Source organism: Mustela lutreola, chromosome 5 (genome assembly GCF_030435805.1).
Source record: "Mustela lutreola isolate mMusLut2 chromosome 5, mMusLut2.pri, whole genome shotgun sequence".
NCBI classification, from domain to species: domain Eukaryota; kingdom Metazoa; phylum Chordata; class Mammalia; order Carnivora; family Mustelidae; genus Mustela; species Mustela lutreola.
In genome coordinates, this window is record NC_081294.1 from 107559631 (window position 1) to 107579913 (window position 20283).

At 40.6% G+C, this 20283-nt stretch overlaps 1 protein-coding gene across 2 annotated transcripts in view; it reads left to right on the plus strand.

Moving 5' to 3' along the window:
- Positions 1 to 20283, plus strand: part of RASGRF2 (Ras protein specific guanine nucleotide releasing factor 2) — a 260071-nt gene that overhangs the window by 163170 nt on the left and 76618 nt on the right. For both annotated transcript variants that reach the window (XM_059175372.1, XM_059175374.1), the window contains exon 17: positions 977 to 1066. In XM_059175372.1, coding sequence (XP_059031355.1) covers positions 977 to 1066 — 90 coding nt within the window. The remainder of the gene's footprint in view (positions 1 to 976; positions 1067 to 20283) is intronic.

The window sequence follows — 20283 nt, forward strand, 5'->3', positions numbered from 1 at the left end:
ACTATATCACTTTAGGGGCAAACTAATAAAAGTCCTTCAGGTCAGAATCACAGTGAGTTATTTTCACCAGAAGCCTGAATGAGGAAAAAAGCGAGGTTGCTGATAATCAGCATTATCAGATGCTGTGTATAAAATGTCGGAGGAGGGAAAGGGGCTGCAAAAGGGTGCTCAGAACATCCTTTTGAGTTTAGAATCCATCCACACTTTAGGGGTGTTTTGGGCAGAAAATTCTGTTGGTAATATGATGTAGGAAAATTCTTTTTGATGTAGGAAATTTTTAAAAACCTTTTTTATATTGAGCTATAAATCAGATATCACAGAGTTCACCTTTCTCAAGTGTGCAGGCCAGTGGCTTTTATGTAGTCACAAGATGGGGCAGCCTCTCACTCCAGAGCATCTTTATTACCCCAAAAAGGAACCCTCTGCCCATTAGCAATCACCCCCTATTCCCGTCTCCCCCCAGCCTCTGGAACCACCATTCTACTTTCCGTCTCTGGGAATCGACCTCTCCCAGACATTTCATATGCATAGACTCACTCATACCATACATGCTTTTCTGTGATTGACTTCTTTCGTGTAGCATCCTGTTTTCACAGGTCATTCATGTTGTAGTAGGTATCGGTCCTTCATTCCTTTTTGTGGCTAAATAGTACTCCCTTGTGTCGATATACCACATCTGGTTTATCCATACCACGATTGATGGACATTCGGGTGTTTGTACTTTTTTCAATTGTTGTGAATAATGCTGCCAGGGATATTCATGTATTGGTTTTTGCGTGGCTCTGTTTTCAGTTCCTTTGGGTATACACCTAGAGTGCAATTATGATGTAAAATCTTGTTATTTTTCTATTAACAAGGACAATACAGGGCGTCTGGCCCAACCCTTCATCCAGTGCAGGAATGAAAATGAGAATTTTCATGACAGAATATTACCCATCTGCCTCACCATGCCATTTCAATTCTTTTACATAACTAGGACAGACGGCCGACAACTCCCTCTGCTCTGTTTCGCCGGCGTCTGCTTTTGCAATTGCCACGGCGGCTGCAGGCCACGGAAGTCCACCAGGTGAGTAGAGTGGACCAGCCACGTCCAGACTGACAGGAATGCACACGAGGTCAGCGGTGCTCGCCTGCCGGGGTTGGGGAGACACAGCACAGCTGACTAAGAAGGCAGACTCCCAACTTCCATTCTAAGTCAGTGTGTTGGATGGTCTTTTATTCATTTATTATTTATTTATGTACTAACTTATTTTAAATGTTGTTATTTGAGTATAATTGACACCCAATTTTACACTAGTTTCAGGTGTGCAGCCTAATGATTCAGTATCTCTGTATGTTACACTGCTCACCACAGATGTATCTACCATATTGCTGAGTATATCCCTATACTTTGCCTTTTATTCCCCCTGACTTATTCATTTCATAAGCAGAAGCCTGGATCTCCCACTCCCCTTTACCAATAGACTGTCTTTTAAGTAAGCACCTTCAGGTAAGTCTTACACTAGGTCTTGTGTGTGTGGTACTTTCAAGAACTTCTGTGTCACAGAAGGATGTGGTATTTCTCCCATGTTGCTCTGGGGAGTTCTCTAACCTTTTTAGCCAGATTATCAGGAACAAGTGTTTCCTTTATAATTGAGTACAATGGTAAAAGCATATGCAAGGTGATGGGGAAAGCTTGTGGGGGGAAGGAGGATGGTGGGACTCTTGCTTAACAAATCTGTATATGGTTTAAGCAACCTTCTTGCTGTGATTGTCTTCACCTAAACTAACCCCATGGGTTCTGATCATCATGCTTTGTAGAACCATGAGTGAGGGTGTATTTTGTTTAGTAGCCATTGCTAACCTACCACAAAAAAGTCCATTTCCAAAGCCTATGAATCTGTATTCAACAATAGTAACTAGTAAGTACTATCTGTGTGAATTCTTTCTAAATTGAAGTAAGAATAAAGAGACATGTTCTAGAATGAACCTGAACTACCACAGTAAATCTATTTATTTTTTATCTGAATGGAAATCTTCACAGATTAACCACATTCTACCTCCAATATTTTGCCATACATGCTGCATTGGACATGGTCAGGAAAATTGAGGTGTTTTTTTGCTCTATTCTCAAAACCTTCTCCCCCAAATTCCCATCAACATAACACAAAACAGCCTATAATGGTAATAGCACTGATGTCTTGTCAACCCCATTGAGTTCTGTTGTCAACCCCATCCATAATAATGAACATCTCTGTGGTGAAATGATGGTGTCTTCACTATGCTCTCAGCAGGATTGGTTACCAACTGTGATTTGTTGAGACCCTCTCCTCAGTTTTTTGTTGTCACAAGCTAGTTTCTGGAAAAGGTAAGGTCCAGAGCTTCCTCATAGGTTTTATCATTTAAATATGGTTCATGAGGGAAAAGAGTTTTTAATGTTAATTCTCCATGAGCCTATTTCTGCATTTGCTGGAGGCTGGGGAGGGGAAAGGTGTTTCTTTTTCATCTGGGATTGCAGCAAAGTTCTGAGGAGCTTTAGAGAATGGCATCTGGCTTTGGCTGGTGCGTGCAAAATGGGCCAGAAGACGAAGTGACCAAAACAGCCAAGTCTTCCACACCATTGGAACACTGCCATTTTGGCTGCCTCTCTTCTGACATCTTTCCTTCTACTTAAGTAGCTTTAGGAGGAAAGCTCCTTTCAATGAGCTAGCTGAGGAGGGATGGATGGTGATTGCCCATAACCAGCGTGGCGAGGGGTAGGGTTACCCCATCCTGAGCAAGCACGCTGCTTCTTTACAACCACGCTGCTGGTGTTGCCTGGAATGTGGTCTGGTGCCACATGATTCCACATTAGAAGGAGTTGGGTGTGGCAGTGGCTGTGGCCCTGCTGTAAGGGCGGCGGGTTGCACATGGGTCAGTTGCAGTGGCTAGTGGTGGTAAGAGAGGGGGTTTCTTTTGGAGTGAGGGCCAGCATATTCCTGGGGCTCAGCCACTCTCTGGAGCTGGCCCCCCAGAGGGGGTTCGTGGAGAACTGGACCTAAGAGCTGAGTACACAGATGGCTGGGGAAGGTGGACTGGGGGCAGAAACAGGGAAGTGTGCAGAAGACAATCCGGAATTACTGGCTAGCCAGGGCGAGTAGGACCTCCCCTGGGAAGGACTAGCTCCCAACAGAAAAGTGTTCAAGGTAAGGGAGGGCTAGATAGTGGTTAAATCCCACACCAGATTCTGTATCCACTTTCTGAACCAGGAATCACTGACCGAGATTCACTCCAGAACCTAGGGAGTTGCCAAGGCAAGCAGGAGGGAAGCTTGTGGAAGCAAGTGGACACCTCACACTTGCATCAGCCTTTGCAGGCCTCCCATCTGCTTGTAGGGCTGGGATGTGGGCCCACCGGGCAGAGCAGCTCTGCCATGTCTCTGCCCCGGCAGGAAGCAAGGGGGTGCCTGGTTAGGCCACATGGTGTGCAGATTGGGCTTCCATGTTTCAGGCTGTCTCCAGGTTCCATCCTGCTTTAATCCCCTCCCATTAGCCTACTCCCACCCCTACTCCCACTCAAACACACAGGAGTCTGGCAGCTCTGGGCTAGACCTGTCAATTAATGAGTATGTTTTCAAATATTCACTCCAGACATTTGCATGTGAAGCCATTTTTCTTTAATTATTGCTACTTTATTAAAAGGAATTTCAAATTCAGCAAGAAAGTGGACAGTTTTCTTGGAAAGACCCCAGTCAGGTTGCCCCTGCTTGGCCCTGAAATCGGAAAAAGCTGATTTTATTTGTGGAAGGTGGACTGGGGATCCACTCCCTGGGGTCTGGGCCTGCCTAATTTCCACACACACAGGAAAAGCCTGGGTTTTCCGGGACTGCTTTCTTTTAGGACCTAGAGCCCAGCCCTTTCCAAAGATAGGCAAGTCTCTCCTTCTGTATCATGTTCCCCTTGCCTCTGTTGGAGGCTTCATTGTAGAAGAAGGAGAGCCTAATTCTGTGGGTATGATTGCAGCCCTAAAGCAATCCTTGTTAACTTCACAGTATGAAGATTCACCAGTTTATTTAGTGCCTGCCTTCTGACTGGCAGCCAAATTACATTGGGCCCACTTACGGTAGGATCCAGAATTTGGAGGTCTAACACTTACACAATTGTCTCAAGGAAAAGAATACAAAAATCACAAATACAAACCCTCAGGATACCTCCCAGGGCTTCGGAAGAAGTGAGAGGCCCTGAAGCTTAAGTGTCATTGGCTTCCCATTTAATAAGCATATGAGTCCAGTCTGAATCATTCTCGGAATTGCAGCAGCTGTAGGAAATTTTGTTGGTGGAGGGGGGACCATCGTCAGTCAATCAAGTGCCCTTTCCTGTAGTGAGGCTTTAACTCTATACAAGACTGAGATGAAGGACAATTTGCAAGGTCTTGAGTGTCACTATGCTGGTGGCAGTGTATTTTTAAGCATCTGCTCAAATATAGAAGCTCTGCACCAAAGTAGAATTTAAAATGTGCGCATTTCTGAGGGTTGCTGATACAGGGAATCTGCAGGTGCAGGTTTGGATACAGTTGTGGTATGAATAGAAGTGCACAACCAGGGAATACACATATCAGGGCACATCGTGGTGCTTACTATTCACCTGAAGCTCTAGGGTTAATTATAGACTTTATGAAATGATCTAAAGTGAAATATGGAAGGGTGAGGTGGATTATTTTTATGAGACTAGAAATCACAGCAATGGAGGTACTACAAGCCACTCTTGATCATCTGTGAGAAGATGGTATGTTTTACCTTTCAACGCAAGACAAGGTAAATTAACAAAATGAGGAATGGTTGAATGTACTTAAGGGAAAGCTCACGACACAGTTGCAGTTGTTAAGAGAAATAGTGAGTTCTTTACTGGTAATTACTTGGTCCTTGTAAAGTAGGTAATTCATAATCTGTTCTCTTTTCTGTCAAACCACTCAAGGCTGTGTAATCAGTAATAGATCTGAACTTGGTGTGAATTTGGCTTGGGCCAGTTTTTTAAAACCCTGGTACCTGGTCCCATCCCCAGAGATTCTGACTTGACTGCTCTGGGTACAACCTGGGCATCAGGATTTTTCTAAGTTCCCCAGGAGATTCTAGTGGGGAGGCACGCTGGGGAACTGCTGGACTATGGAGGAGGTTTTGTTTGTTCCTTCTCTGGCTGCAGAGAAATTCCCAGTTTATCTCCTCTAACCTCTCTGGACTACATTATTTTCTCCTTAGGTAAGGCAGGAGTCGGAGAGATGCTCTTCCCGCAGCTTGGTAAGGCTTAAACAGTCCCTTTTCCCTGGAGAGTAGACCTTTTTATGGAGAAGGCTCTGAGTGTATTTCACAACGGTGCTCTTCCCCCTTCCCTGCAAGAGCCAGAAGTAGTGTGGGGACCCCCTAAGAAGACAGTCCTCAGCAGTGCCCACGCTAACGCTGGTGCACACGCAGCCTCTAGAAGGTGGTGAAAATGACCATTTGGTGTTGCTGCCCCTTCCTGGCTCCAGCAACTTCTGCTCCTGATAAGCAGATATCAGCTGTGTCCCTCCAGATTTGGGGCTGGCCATTTGTCCTGCAACCTCAATTTTCTGATGTGTCCAAGTCATTGATTTTCAGTTTGTCCACCTTTTACCTGTTATAAAGACAAATATGTCAGCTTCTAAGTTCTTTACACATCCGAGCTGAAGCTGGAAGTCTCCCTTGAAATTTTTATAGTGATTCTATTGGTTCTCTAGGTCAGTTTGGGGACAATTGTCAATCTTAATAATATTTGCTCTTTTGGGGCACCTGGGTGGCTCAGTGGTTTAGGCCTCTGCCTTCGGCTCAGGTCATGATCTCAGGGTCCTGAGTTCGAGCCCAGAATCGGGCTCTCTGCTCTGTGGGGAGCCTGCTTCCTCCTCCCTCTCTCTCTTTGCCTGCTTCTCTGCCTACTTGTGATCTCTGTCTGTCAAATAAATAAATAAAATATTTTAAAAAATAATATTTGTTCTTTTAATCTCTGAATGTGGAATGTCTTTTCATGTATTTAGATCTGTGCTTATCTCAGCAGTGTTCTTCATTTCTCAGCATATAAGTCTTAAAATTGTTTTGTTGCATTTATTCCTAAATATAAAGGATACTTTTTTTTTGTTTGTTAGCCACCCCTGCCCCCCCAGCTGGAGGTATCCTAGTTTGGGACATATTTTCCATTATTTTTTTTTCCAAAGTATAAAAAACATTTTTTTCCCCATTATTTCACCAAAGGTAGAAAGTTTTGGGTATAGAATGTATCTAATTTGTATTTTTAAGTAAAACATTATTATTACCATTATTAAAGAAAAAGAGCGAGCTTTGGTAAATCAAATTTAAATTAGCAGTGATTCTAAGTCATTCATTCATTCATTCATTCATTTATTCCCCAAGTCTTATTTTTAAACACACACACTCTTTCTCTCTCTGCCTGGAATAAGAATTTTGGAACTGAGAAGTTACATCTTTAACTGTACCAGCCTGCAAAGCCACTAAAATGTTCATGTCAGGTGGTCGCTGCATTCTTTTACTGCGAAGGAGAGCCGAAGTAAGCTAGGTCACATGGAACACCTCCTCTGCTCATCAGATGTCTTGCATATGCTTTCAAGCAGACCCAGAGCCTTGTTCCAGCTGGCCTGGGCCCCCTCTCTCCTGACCATGTTGCACTGCCAAGTTCATTTTCTTCGTGCCACCCTCTCCAAGACCCTTCTCCTCTATTACTGTCTCTCCTCAGCAAAGGTACAATGTAGTTGATTGTGTCTGTTCATATCTTTGATTCACTCACATTGTCTAATTGCTGCTTGATTGCCTTTCAGTCTCTTCCATTTTAGGGCTAGGCAGGTAACTGAAGGACAGGCTGGAGAGCTGATGGTGTGTGTAAAGGGGGTAGGTGCTACTCAGCTCCCCCTGATTTTATCACGAGGGATTACAGATGAGGGCCGTCAGACGTCCTTTCTTTCTTTTCTTTTTAAAAGGAAAGCCAGACAGCTGGATATTTATGTGAAATCTGGCTTTAAATGCTAGCAATGAATCCATACTCCTTAAAAAATACCATCCAGTTAAAAAAAAATACTTCTGAGGACCACATTTGGCTGTGAACCACCCGTGTGTGACCTCACGTGTCCTGCAGTCACTTCCCTATGGAGTTCAGGTTGATACAGGTGAGATTTCTGAAGACAGGCTTTCATCCTAGCAGTGGACTCCTGATTGCCGCAGTGCCCTCCCCCTGTTTCCTATTCTTTCAGCCAAGCAGTTCTACAGACGTCCATCTCTTCTCCTCCACTTAACCCCTTTTGCTTTCACTGCGTAGTCTTTTCTGAAAGATCTGGAGGCTGCCTTGTCATCACCCCTTCACTGTGGAGGTAGTAGCTGGGACCATAAACTCTGAAGGAAGCACGAGAGCCAGAGTGGTGAAAGGCCTGGCCCTGGTTCTTGCACCTACTGGGAATGAGGCTCACTCAGATCTGTTCACCACCAAGTGCCTGCTCTCTTTGCCCCGATGGTACCTCTAATCCAACATCAACTTCAGAAAGAACAAGATCTTGGGAAACTGGAATTACTTAACGTCGTTACTGTTGCTTGATGCTGTGGTTGTCTGCAACACCCATTTCCTTCCTGTTCTTCCCACCAATGGGTCCACTTGGCATTCACTTGATGGGGACAGCAGCTGGTGATCCCAGGGGGATGAGCCCCGGTGAAATCAACCAGATTCTTACTTGGCTAGCAGTTGGTATCGAGGGTCTGTGATTTCTTTGACTGGGTTGCAGAGACGAGGGCCTTGAGTACAACCAGGATAGGATTTGGTCTGAGGAAGCGTTTTTCTCTGTATGGAGAACTGGATTAAATTTTCAGTAGGATATTGGTTACCATGAATTAAGTTAATGTCACATATACCCTGCTGTCTACAGTCTCAGGATTTGTGAGAACACTCAGCTCTGTTTACATAGCTTCTCTATTGAGTGAACTTGTAAGAAAGGCACAGAATGTGGGCTTTTTCCAATGTCTGTTTTACAAGGTAAACCTGTAACTTCAGGCAGGAATCACAAATTTATTTTCTGTTTCAAACTCAGAAAGTTAATACTGTGTAGATCTATCATTGCAGTGATTCTCACCGGGATTTGGACGGGACGGAATGAGAACAGTCGGGGACTTCTTCAAAAATGCTGTTATCCCCCTGAGGTTTCTGATCAGCTTCCTCCCAAAGGGAAGTGCTCCAAAACAGAGAGATGTTATTGATGGAAATGTGCTACAATGTGAATTGTGTGAAAATAGAAATAAGGCTAAGAATCACTGCTCCACTATCAGCCATCCTTGGAAAGACTGTGCTCACTTACTCAGTTTAATTCTCTTATTTCCCAGTGTCCTATTGCCTGGTAATCAGGACATCAAAGGAAAAAGGCTGTCTATCTAACCCAAGCTAGCAACAGTGTTGAGAAGTCCAAGGTTAAAGTGCTGGCTGCATGTAGGGTTTCTCATTTGGGGCTCTGACCATCTTTTAATTTTCCGAGCAATACCCCCTATCTTAGTCCTTACTTATCTCCCCCTTCCCTGTGTCCTGCTGTCTTTTATCCTTGGTATGTTCTCATCTCTTGGAGTTCTGCACTATTTCAAGGAGGTATGTCCTAGTGCCAGGACTGGCTTCATTCTTTGTAGAGCCCCGGGCAGTAAGAAAGTGCGGGTCCCCTTATTTAAAAAATTTCAAAGAATTTCAAGACAGTGACAGTTGAGCATTAAGTCAAATGTGGGCCCTTCTAAGCTTGGGACACAGTGTAATACAGGTTGCACACATGAAACCAGCCCTGCATCTTGCAGCCTTGTCAGGAGTCTGATAGTTTTGTAATGCTCAGGTTATGCCCTTCAGGGCATTTCCAGGATTATATCCTGGTTCTGCAGAACTTTTCCATGGTGAGAAAGATGGTAATAGAAAACAGTCTCGTTTATTTTGAAGGAGAAAAATCTTAGGCTGGAGGAAACTAATTAGAAAGAGGGGGAAAATGGGGGGTTGCCTGGGTGGCTCAGTCAGTTAAGCAGCTGCCTTCAGCTTAGCTGATTTCAGGGTCCTGGGATCAAGCCCCACCTCTGGCTCCCTGCTCAGTGAAGAGTCTCTTTCTCCCTTTACCGATGCTTCTCCCCCTGCACATGCCCTCTCTCTTTCTCTCAAATAAATAAATAAAATCTTTTAAAAAGAGAGAAAAAAAAATCATCCTGGAACTCCTGATTCTCTGAAAAGACTGCATATTGTAAAATCCCCACATACTGTATTTTCAACAGTGAAAGAACATAAGCTCTGATGAGTCAGAATTAATTTCACTAATGATGACTCCATGATCATAAAACAAAAATAACCCTCAAAAGACAATCATCCTCATATAAGACTAAAAAACTTCACGGTTTCCTGGACTTTTTGGGGTTTTGAATTTTTAGAATAAATGCAGTAAGGCAAATAAGCAATAATAGGCCTGTCAACATTACAAAAAACTGGATATCATTACTCTGTAAAGTTAAGGGTAGTAAACAGCCCCAAGAATATGTAATGGAAAATGAAACTTCTCAGTGAATTTTCTACTGGTAGAAATACTCGGTGATACTGTTGTGTTTATGTAACATTGCCTCAGCTCCATGCATTAAACAGGATGAGCTAAGCTTTTAGTCACAACATTTCTCAAAGTAGTTTATCAAAGATAAAGTGTGGTAGTAGAAGTAATCTGTAGAAATGTACTGCTTTGCGGGCATGTGGGTGGCTCAGTCAGTTAAGTGGCTGACTCTTGATTTCAGGTCAGGTCATGATCTCAGGGTTGTGGGATCAAGCCCTGTGGTGGTCGTGGTGGGGGGGTCCATGCTCAGTGGGGAGTCTGCTTGGAGATTCTCTCCCTCTGTCCCTCCCCAGTCTCTCTCTCTCTCTCTCAAATTAATAAATTAATTTTAAAAATTTCAAAGGAAATGAACTGCTTTTGCACAGTGATGCAAGTCAGCACAGGTGAACTGAATCTTAAAGCTTCTAAAGTGTATGGTAAATGAGGAATGGGCTTTTCATCTGCCAGAAATATCCCCTGAGTACGCAGGTCCTCCATGTGTCCTTAACTTTATGGAGCCAACAACGTCTGGTTCAGGTTGCTTCTCTTACCAGCATTTGTAACCTGTGGCCTCACAAGTGCTGGGAAGACCTGAAGAGGCAACCTGACAGCATGTAATTAGCCTGTTTTATTGACTGTGAATACATCATAATTGTGGATGGCTTTTGCAGAGGATCTCCCAAAGTGACACCCACATCATGTAAACCCCTATCTTATGCTGCCCTTTGGGTATTTCCATGGACAAATTGAGTGGTTACCCTTATTATCAACATGACAATAGCAACAACAATAAGGTTATATAATTCTATAGGGTATACTGTATACCAAGCACTATTCTGAACTTTACATATGTTGACTGAGATATGAAACAGTTACTAGTATTGTATTCTCTTGCCATTAGAGGAAATTGGATACAGAGAGTTGAGCAAACTCTCTGTATCCAAGGTCACATCGGTAGTAAGTGACAGCTTTGAATACTGTCACCTAGCTAATGAACAGAGGATGTGCAGGAACTATTACCAGTCCAAACCTCTGCCTGGTGTATGTAGCGCAGGGCTGGAACTTCATTCTTTGGGTTTTTGCAATGCTGCCATTTTGTTTGGAGAAAGACATGAACGTTTCTCTTGAATGGTCTGGTGGTTTTAAAAATATGCCTCCAAATGCTTTCATACTCCTTTCTTAAAGAGGTGGAGACTGATTTCCTTTTCTTTTTGTATGGGTAGCAATTAGTAACTTGCTTTTAACAAATAAAATTGAGCAAAAGTGATCGTGTATGACTTTGGCACCTAAGTCATCAAAAGGCACACTGGCCTCTGTCTTGGTCAGTCTCTCTCGGATCACTTGTTCTGGGGGGAAACAAGCTTCCATGTCATGAGGAGAGGGCCATGAGGCTAAGAAGAAACTAGAAAGTAGGCCTCTGGCCAACAGCTTCATGGGTAAACTCAGACATGGATTTTCCAGCTCTAGTCGAGTCTTCAGATGACTGTAACCCTAGTGGACATCTGGGTGCAGCATCATGAGAAACCATGAGCCAGAGTCACCCTGCTGACCCACTTCCAAAACCTTGTCCTGAAGAAGCTACGCGACCGAAAGTATGTTTGGAGTCTCTAAGTTGTTGGGTAATTTGTTATGCAACGATAGATAACTACTACTGGTAGTATCATGGTAGCCAATAAATCTTTAGCAAATTATTCATAATCAAGTGGAGTTTTAGGAGCGTAGTTACATTTTGGAGAGACATGTCTGGACTCTTTTGTGTTGGAGAGAGCACCCTGGGCATATTCCCTACCAAATATTTTGAAGTTGGGGACTGTATCTAAGATTAACATGTAGCTTAAATCGACCTTATATTTCAAGATCTCTAGAACAGTATTTCTCTTCTCCCTTCACCTGTAGTGCTCTGAATTGAACAGACTGATTTTTCAGCTGTTTGAGAGCTGAGAGCAGTTTGATTTTAACAACTGTTGCTTAGCAATAGGAGCGAACTTAATGGCTCTTCTGCAAACTGAGAGGAGCCTCCCTGTGTAGCTATTGTCTGTGTGAAATGCTGAATTTAAAATTGTAATGATGAAATTGAAGCTGGCCTTCGTGACACATTACCCTTACCTTGGCATCTCAACTACCCAGGGAATTATACTGTCCCAGTTTGAGGCCCCTCTGTGGGAGAGCTGGTCTCTTCGAATTATGGGGCATTTAGAAGTCTAAGACAAAGCTCTAAAAAGCTAGCAAATTCCTCACTGGTAGGTGGTTTGTGTTCCCTATGTACTAACTGGACCTTGATTCTGGACCAAAAATATGGCTCTTGAAATGCTGTGACTAGAAACTGGACCATTGATATTAAGGAAAGGACACTGCAGGGATGGGGTTTCCAGACAAATTTGGGGGAGGAGGAGAGGGTGGGAGTTCTAGTTGCCATGTTTTTACCACCCAGCCCTTATGGGAAAGGCTGCAGGAAATGTCAGCGGCTTTGAATTTTTAAACCAAAGGTCTAAATCCAATTGTTCATCAGAAAGGTTGGTATCAAGAATGCTTAAAAGCATTCTTTCCCAGGCTTTAGATTAAATGATGCACAAGTTTATTTGATTTTGTTTCATCTTCCATTAGTTCTAGAGGTCTTTGTGTTGTACGACCAGTGCCATATCAGGTACTATGGAAAGATAAAAATGAAATATGAGGCATTGCCTTGTAAGAACTGACATAGGAACTGACAAACAAGTTGAGGAGATGAACTGAACAGGCATAGAGTAAGTCTCAAGTGATCAAGATGGAAATGACAGGCTATTGATAATAACCAGTATTATTATTGGCCCTGTTGTAAAACTCTGCACTTGAAAATGTCACATTAGCAAAATAACAAGGCTTCAGTGCATGACCCTGAAAGAAAAGGTTAATATAGTTTCAAAGTATCTCATGCACCCTTCTAATTAGTCAGCTTTCCCTGAAAATAGTGTTGTTGTTTTAACTCTGAGATGATGTTTTCCTCTGGATCTGCATTATTCTTTTTGGGCACACACTCCCTGGTGTGTGTGGTGTGTGATAGTCTTAGGAATTAGCTGATGTTGGATTAAGCAGAGGCAGCTTCTGTCATATTGGACTAAATTAATATTGCCACGATTTCTGCACAGGCAACATAATGAGAAGTGCTGAAAGACTTATACTGAAGCAAACGATATGTCAGTGCCTTCAAAAATCAGGAGCCATAAACCTATAGAAAACTCCAAATAGACTAGTCGAAATAGAGTAAAACAGTAGTATTATGATGTGGTGTGATGTGTGTGTGTGTTTTAAATAAATGTAACAAATAGTCATTGGGGGGCTAACTATCTCCTTCTTCAGATATTATTGGATCACCAGCTGTAAAAACCCTGACGGTAGATGTTTCAATATGTTTTAGCATTTGAGTGGCAGCATTGCAGGTGCTACCTCCCTATAAGCCTCCTCCTCTTTACAGTCTTTTCTTTCTCTTGCTTCTCATTTTCAAGATCCTGTACACAATTCAGAATTAATTCAGAACAGTAGTGGAGCATCTTCGTCGGCATAAACCTTCATCAGACAAATACTGTTATGCCACCAGAGTCCGTTTTCTTGATTCTTGTGGATTGTGCCTTAAAACAAACCACAGTCTGCGAGAGCCTTAAAGAGAAGGCTTATCAGTCAGGGCAGTGAAGAATGAGTCTCCAAAGGGTCAGGAGTGAAAAGTAATCAAGAGAGTGGATTTTGTCAATAAACCTATGTCTAGGTCCTGCTGATTGTCCAGCTGTGTGATCCAGGACAGGCTCTCTGAGTCTCTCTCTCTCTCTCTTTTCTTTTTTCACTTTGAAGTGAAGGATTTAATGATTGTATCTTCCTCACATAGTTGTCAGGATGCCGAGATGACCCAAGGCAGTTCTCAGCTCAGCATTTGGGACCCTTAGTGCTCCATGAATATTTCCTGCTGTTACTACTGGATGTTTCATCCATGTGATTTATAAAGTTCTTGAGATCAGAGCTCCAGACTCAGTGGTCATAACAGACCAGTGTTGAACTGAAGTGAATGCATTCATCAGGCATCCACTTATTCATGCTGCCTCTTCCTGCCTCACTTATTGCCCAAATGTGGCATATGTGTGGTACACACACACACACGCACACTACACCCCCTACTTACTGTTACATTGGCAAGAATTAATAAGCTGACTGCAAAAGATGCCAGTTGTTTTTCATCCCAGAGTCATCCAATGAAAGGAGTGTTGTTTCTGGGTATAGTCAAGGGAACTAGAAAGAACTGTGTTAAATGAATCTGTGGTATATAGTGGTATTTGCCACAGTAGGTTCTTGTGTATAATGACAGGTAATTGGGGACAAGAGGTGAAAAGTCTCACCAGTAAGTTTTTATGGTAGTATTGGTAGGACCTGCTTTGGGACTCTTCTGAAAGGGGAAGGAATCTAAGAAATGTTAGTGTAGACATTTGTGATGGATTATATATAGGGCATGATATAAAAGAAAGAAGCAATGCAGATGATTAAATTGTGAGTCTAAGGCCCGAAAGACTAAGTTAGTAATATGATAATGATCTCAATTCACAGTTACCTAAGTGTTAGATGTCAGCAAATCTAAGTGGCGAGAACCAGAGAAGGGACTAGATGTACTTCTAAGATGAGCTTGTCTAGCCTCTTTCACCCTTATATACCTTATATCATTTTGGAAAAGCCTTGAGACAAATCCCTGGCTATGTTGTGAGTCAGTAAACAGGCCTGGATTGCACTCGGGAGACTGAGTTTGATGTCCATCATAGGGAACTGGTAACTTGATGATACAAATTATGTTTGCAACCTTTTGTCTTGAAAGTGTCACACATCCCAGTGAATGTGTCTTGTGCAAATTGTTGCCATTGTTGAAGACAGGTCATCTGATGGGGTGTTTGCTGGCATGAATGTTAGTGGATCGAGGGACAGGTGTTCTCATTGCCTGTGCAGAGCAAGTTCTAGATTAAGTCACTTACTAGCTCTTTTGGAGATCAGTTTCCTCATAACCAAAAAAGGTATAATTCTATCTAATTTACTGGAGATTTTGAGAATTAACTCTTTTTTGCCAGTAGAGTGGTAATCAGAAGGAAAGGTACTACGTGAGGACAAATTCGTAGTGAGTTGCAGGATGGCAAATGGATTAAGCCCCATTTTTTTGGTACCCATGACTTACTTAAGGCTGCTTTCTGCTCACTGACACTTTCCTACTGTCTGATTGACCTATGCCAGAAAAAGATGGCTCTGTTGGATATAGAGAATGCTGAAGATGGAGAGACAGGAGGTTTGGGATCAGAGAACTGATCTGAATAGCTTCCAGATGCTTTATTTCACCTTCTGTGGTCGGTTCTGGGATTTTCTTAACACAAGAGTTCTTTGAGGCTTTCCCCAATATTGCCCTACCCATGTTAGTATATCACAGGTCTAGCTGCTGGGACTGACCGTCCCATGGATGATGTTTATAGGTACTGTCTTGGAGTATATCGAGAGGGCTGGACTCAGCTGTACTGGTGTTCTGATTATGGATCTGCTCCAGAATAGTTTCCAGTGTGGTTTAATTCAATTTATGATTTTTCATTCTGATTAATTTTTATACCTAATGATTATAATATGTTATTCAGATATCTTTCAGTATTGGGCACAGTGGTTTTTTTTCATTAGTCAGAAGGATCTTGAGAAGCATTGCTATATCTGTGGAATGAAGGTATTTTTTCAAATTCAAATAAAAATGGTAGGTACTAGACTCAGCCTTTGGACAGTTATTGTTAATAGTTTGAAGCTGTTGTCAATAACCTCCATAAGCTTCTTGCCAAAGTATGAAATGATTTAATACATCTAAAAGGAGAAAAGAGTATGCAAATTTAGGTTATCTTTTTTTTTTTCCTTTTCTAATGTAGGTAGGTTTTTAGGGAGTTTGTGATTCTCTTTTCACTACAAAGCTATCAAGTTCAGAAACGGAGTGACTTTATCTACTTCAGGTAAAGGTTCTATGATATATTATTTCCTAAAATTTTATGTGTTTAATAAATGAGTGGGGAGGCATCTGGGTGACTCAGTTGGTTATGTTTCCTAGTCTTGATTTCACCTCAGGGCATGATCTCAGGATCATGAGATTGAGCCTTGTGTTATTGGGCTCCACACCCACTGGGGAGTCTGCTTGAGACTCTCTCTCTCCCTCTGCATACACACTCATTCTCTCTCTTTCTCTTTCTAAAATAAATACATAGGTCTTCAAAATAAAACAAAATAAACAAACAAAAAGCCACCATGGGAATGGTGGTGTGAAGAGTTTGGCAGATTATCTTCTCAGAAAACAAGGATAAAATTAGACAAAATTATCAAAATCAATCTTTTATGGACTCCTAAAATCAACTACAGCCATACAAAAAACTGAGATGCTTTCATTCAGCAAGGACTACTGAATCATAGGTAAAAGCAGTGGGAATCTGGCAGCTTAGCTTGGGGATGCTCTCATTCCAGCATCCCCAGCCTCTTTGGGCAAGCTATGAAAGCCAGCAGCTTTGTTGTCAGAAGGTAATGACCTGATTTGGAGCACAGCAGAGAGTGGAAAAAAACCCATGATGTTGGGTGTTGTCAGAGATATTAGCTATCTCAGTGGCAAGCAGACAGGGAATACCAACATTATAGGTAGCCTGAAGTTGAGATCCTGGCTGGGGAATGGAAGTAAAATAATAATAATAGTAATAGTGGAATCAGAATTCAAGAGGTACATTATAAAAGATTTATTTAACACAAAAGAAGGCAGTAAAGGATGAACGAGGAAAGAAAAAAAAGCATTAGATATTGTGGCAGGAAGAGGAATGCATTCCCAAAGATGTGCATAGGTGTTCACATCCTACTTAATGTAATCTGTGAATATGTTACTTTACATGGAAAAAGAAATTAAGATTAGAGTTGGAACTAAGTTTGCTAATCAGCTGACCCTTGGATAGAAAGATTATCCTGAATTATTCAGGTAAGCCTAATGCAGTGTCAGGGTTCTCTAAAAGTGGAGGAGGGAGGCCAAAGAGTCAGTGTCAGAGTGATCAACGCAGAGAAAACCTCAGGCAGCCATAGCTGGCTTTGAAGATGTGAGAGGGCCATGAGCCAAGGAATGCAGGCAGCCTCTGCAAACAAGAAAAGGCCAGAACATGGATTTTTGTTCAGAATTTCCAGAAAGGAACACAGCTTTGCCACCACATTGCTTTTTGACCAGTGAGACCTCTGTCAAATTTTGACCTGGATCTAGAATCATTAATTTTTGTTGTTTTAAGCCTCTAAGTTGGAGGTAATTTGTTAGAGCAGCAACAGGAAACTAATACAGAATAAATAAAAAACAACCAGCAAAATAGCCGATGTAAATTCAAGGTCTAATCTATGCTGTATATGATACACATTTTAGACTAAAAGATAAAAATACGCTGAAAATTAAAGGATAGAAAAGATATTCCTTGCAAAGAGTAATCATTAGATACTGGAGTGCCTCTACCAATATAAGGCAAAATGGAATATAGGACCAAAAAAATGTTACTAAAGGCAAAGAGGGATGTTTCATAATAAAAACATAGTCAATTCTTTAGAAATACATAATAATTATAAATGTATATGAACCTAACAATAGAGCCACAATACATGAAGCAGAAACTAACAGAACTGAAAGAAATAGATAATTTAACAATATTTATTGACTTTGATACCCTATTCTAAATAACTGGAAAAATAACTATACAGAAAATCAAAAGGATATAAGAGAATTGAAAAATACTATCAACCAACTTGACCTAGTAGACATTTATAGAACATTCTACCAAATGAAAGCAGAATATATATTGTTGTTCTGTTTCATTTTGTTTTGTTTTTCAGGATGTATATTCTTTAAAGCAGTCATGAAAATATCTCTAGAATAGACCATACCTTAGGCCATAAAACAAGTCTCAATAGATTTTTAAAAGATTGAAATTATGAAAGATACATTTTCAGGACAATGGTATTAAATTAGAAATCAGCAACAGAAATGCATTGGAAAATCTTAAATATTTGGATATTAAACAACACATTGATAAACAACTCATGAGTCAAGCAAAAAAATCAAAAGAGAAATTAGAAAATATTTTGAGGGCGCCTGGGTGGCTCAGTTGGTTAAGCAACTGCCTTCAGCTCAGGTCATGATCTTGGGGTCCTGGGATCAAGTCCTACAGTCAGGTTTCCTGCTCTGCAGGGAGCCTGCTTCTCCCTCTCCCTTTGCCTGCCACTCGCCCTGCTTGTGCTTTCTTTCTCTCTGTCTAATAAATGAATAAAATCTTTAAAAAAAGAAAATATATTGAAATGAATATAAATGAAAACACACATATTAAAATTTATGGGATTCAAATAAGCAGTCTTTAGAAGGAAATTTATAGCTTTCAATACCTAGAAATTTACCTTTCAATACACTAGAAAATAAAAATGATCTCAACTCAATAATCCCTCTTCTGCCTTAAATTCATGAAAAGAAAGCAGACTAAACCCAAAGGAGACAAAAAGAAGGCAAAATTAGAACCTAAGTTAATGATAAAGAAAATAAACAAACAAAAAATAGAGGAATTCAATAAAGCCATAGTTATCTTCTGAAGAGATCAACAAAATGGACAAACCTTAAGCCAGATTGTTAAAATTAATTAATTAATTAATTAATTAAGAGATAAGGTACAAATTGCCAAAAGCAAAGATAAAAGTAAGGATATTACAACCAGTCCTGCAGAAATTAAAACAATTATGAGGAAATGCTATGAATAACTTGATGCCAAAAATAACATGCAATAGACAACTTTCTTATAAGACACAAATAACTAAAACTGCCAAAAAAGAGATATAAAATCTGAACAGATCTATAACAAATATATTCAATTAGTAATTAAAAATCCTCCCAAAAAGAAAATTCCAGACCAAATGTGTTCACAAGTGATTTCTACCAAACATTTAAAGAATATCAGTCATTCATATAATCTTTCAGAAAATTGAGGAGGAAACACTTACCAACTCATTTTATGAAGTCAGCGTTCTGGGATATCAAAAGAAGACAAAGACATAAGGAGAGGAAACTACAAACTAAAATCCCTCATGAATATAAAAGCAGAAATTTTCAATAAAATATTAGCCAATTGAATGCAGTTATTTATGAAAAGGATTAAGCACCATGGCCAAGGGGGCTTTATTCCAGGAATACAAGGTTGGGTTAACATAAAAAAAAATCAATTAATATAATACATTATGTAAATATAATAAAGAATAAAAATCATATGGTTATCTCAATAGAAATAGATAAAACATTGCATGAAATCCAACACCTATCTAAGAACTTAGGAATAGAAGAGTAATTCTTCACCCTGATAAAAGCCATCTATGAAAAATCTGTAATTGACATCACACTTAATGGTGAAAGATTGTCATTTCTGCTAATATCAAGAACAAGGGTGCCTGGGTGGCTCAGTGGGTTAAGCCACTGCCTTTGTCTCAGGTCATGATCTCAGGGTCCTGGGATGGAGTCCCGCATCGGGCTCTCTGCTCAGCGGGGAGCCTGCTTCCCTCTCTCTGCCTGCCTGTCACTTGTGATCTCTCTCTGTAAAATAAATAAATAAAATCTTAAAAAAAAAAAAAAAAGAACAATACCCAGATGCTCACTCTTACCAGTTCTATTCAGCACTGCAGTGGAGTATCTTTCCAGTGCAATAAGAGAGAGAAAAAAGATAATATAAAGGCATCCTGATTGGAAGAAAGGAAATAAACTGATAGACTGAACACAATTCTTTTTAAGATACTAATAGGCTTGTTTGAAGAAATTGACAAACTAATCATGAAAAAATATATAACTTTAAACATATATATTAGAAATCTCAGCAAGGTTTTTGTTTTTGTTTTTAGTGGTGTGCTGGCATTTCTGTGGAAATACAAAGAACTCAGAATAGCCAAGACAGTTTTGAGAAAAGGGGGCTAAGAAGATGTACACTTCCCGATTTCAAAACTTAGTAGAAGACTACTTTAAGCAAGGTATTTTGGTCCTGGCATAAGGATAGTTATATATATCAATGGAACAGAGGTAGGAGTCTAGAAATACATCCTGATATTAGTGGTCCATTGATTTTCCATAAGGTACCAAAACAATTCAATGGGGAAAGGGTAGTCTTTTCAAAAAATGGTGCTGGAACAATTAGATGGCTGCAAACAAACAGATTAATTTCATCATTATGAAATTATGAACTTCAATTTAAAAAAATGCAGGCGAAATCTTAGTGCATTGAGTTGGGCTAAGCACTTTTAGATACAACATCAAAAGCAAGATCCATAGATGGAAAAAAAGGATAAATTGGGCTTCATCATAAGTGAAAACTTTGGTGCTTAAAAGGATACCATCAAGAAAGTGACAACACTCCATAGAGAAAAGGGGAGAAAATATTCACAAGTCACATATTTGATAAAGGACTTCTCTCCAGAATATATAAAGAACTCTGACAACTCAATAATAAGATGACCTAAAATCAAAATGGGTGCAAGATTTGACTAGGTATCTCCCCAAAGAATATAAACTAGTGGCCAAACAGCACATAAAAAGTTATTCATGACTCCTTAGAGGAAATGCCTACCAAAACCACAATATCCATTACAATAGCTATAGTAAAATTCTCAGAAAATAACAAGTGCCAGTGAGAGTGTGGAGAAACAGGAGCCCTCATCCATTGCTGGTGGGAA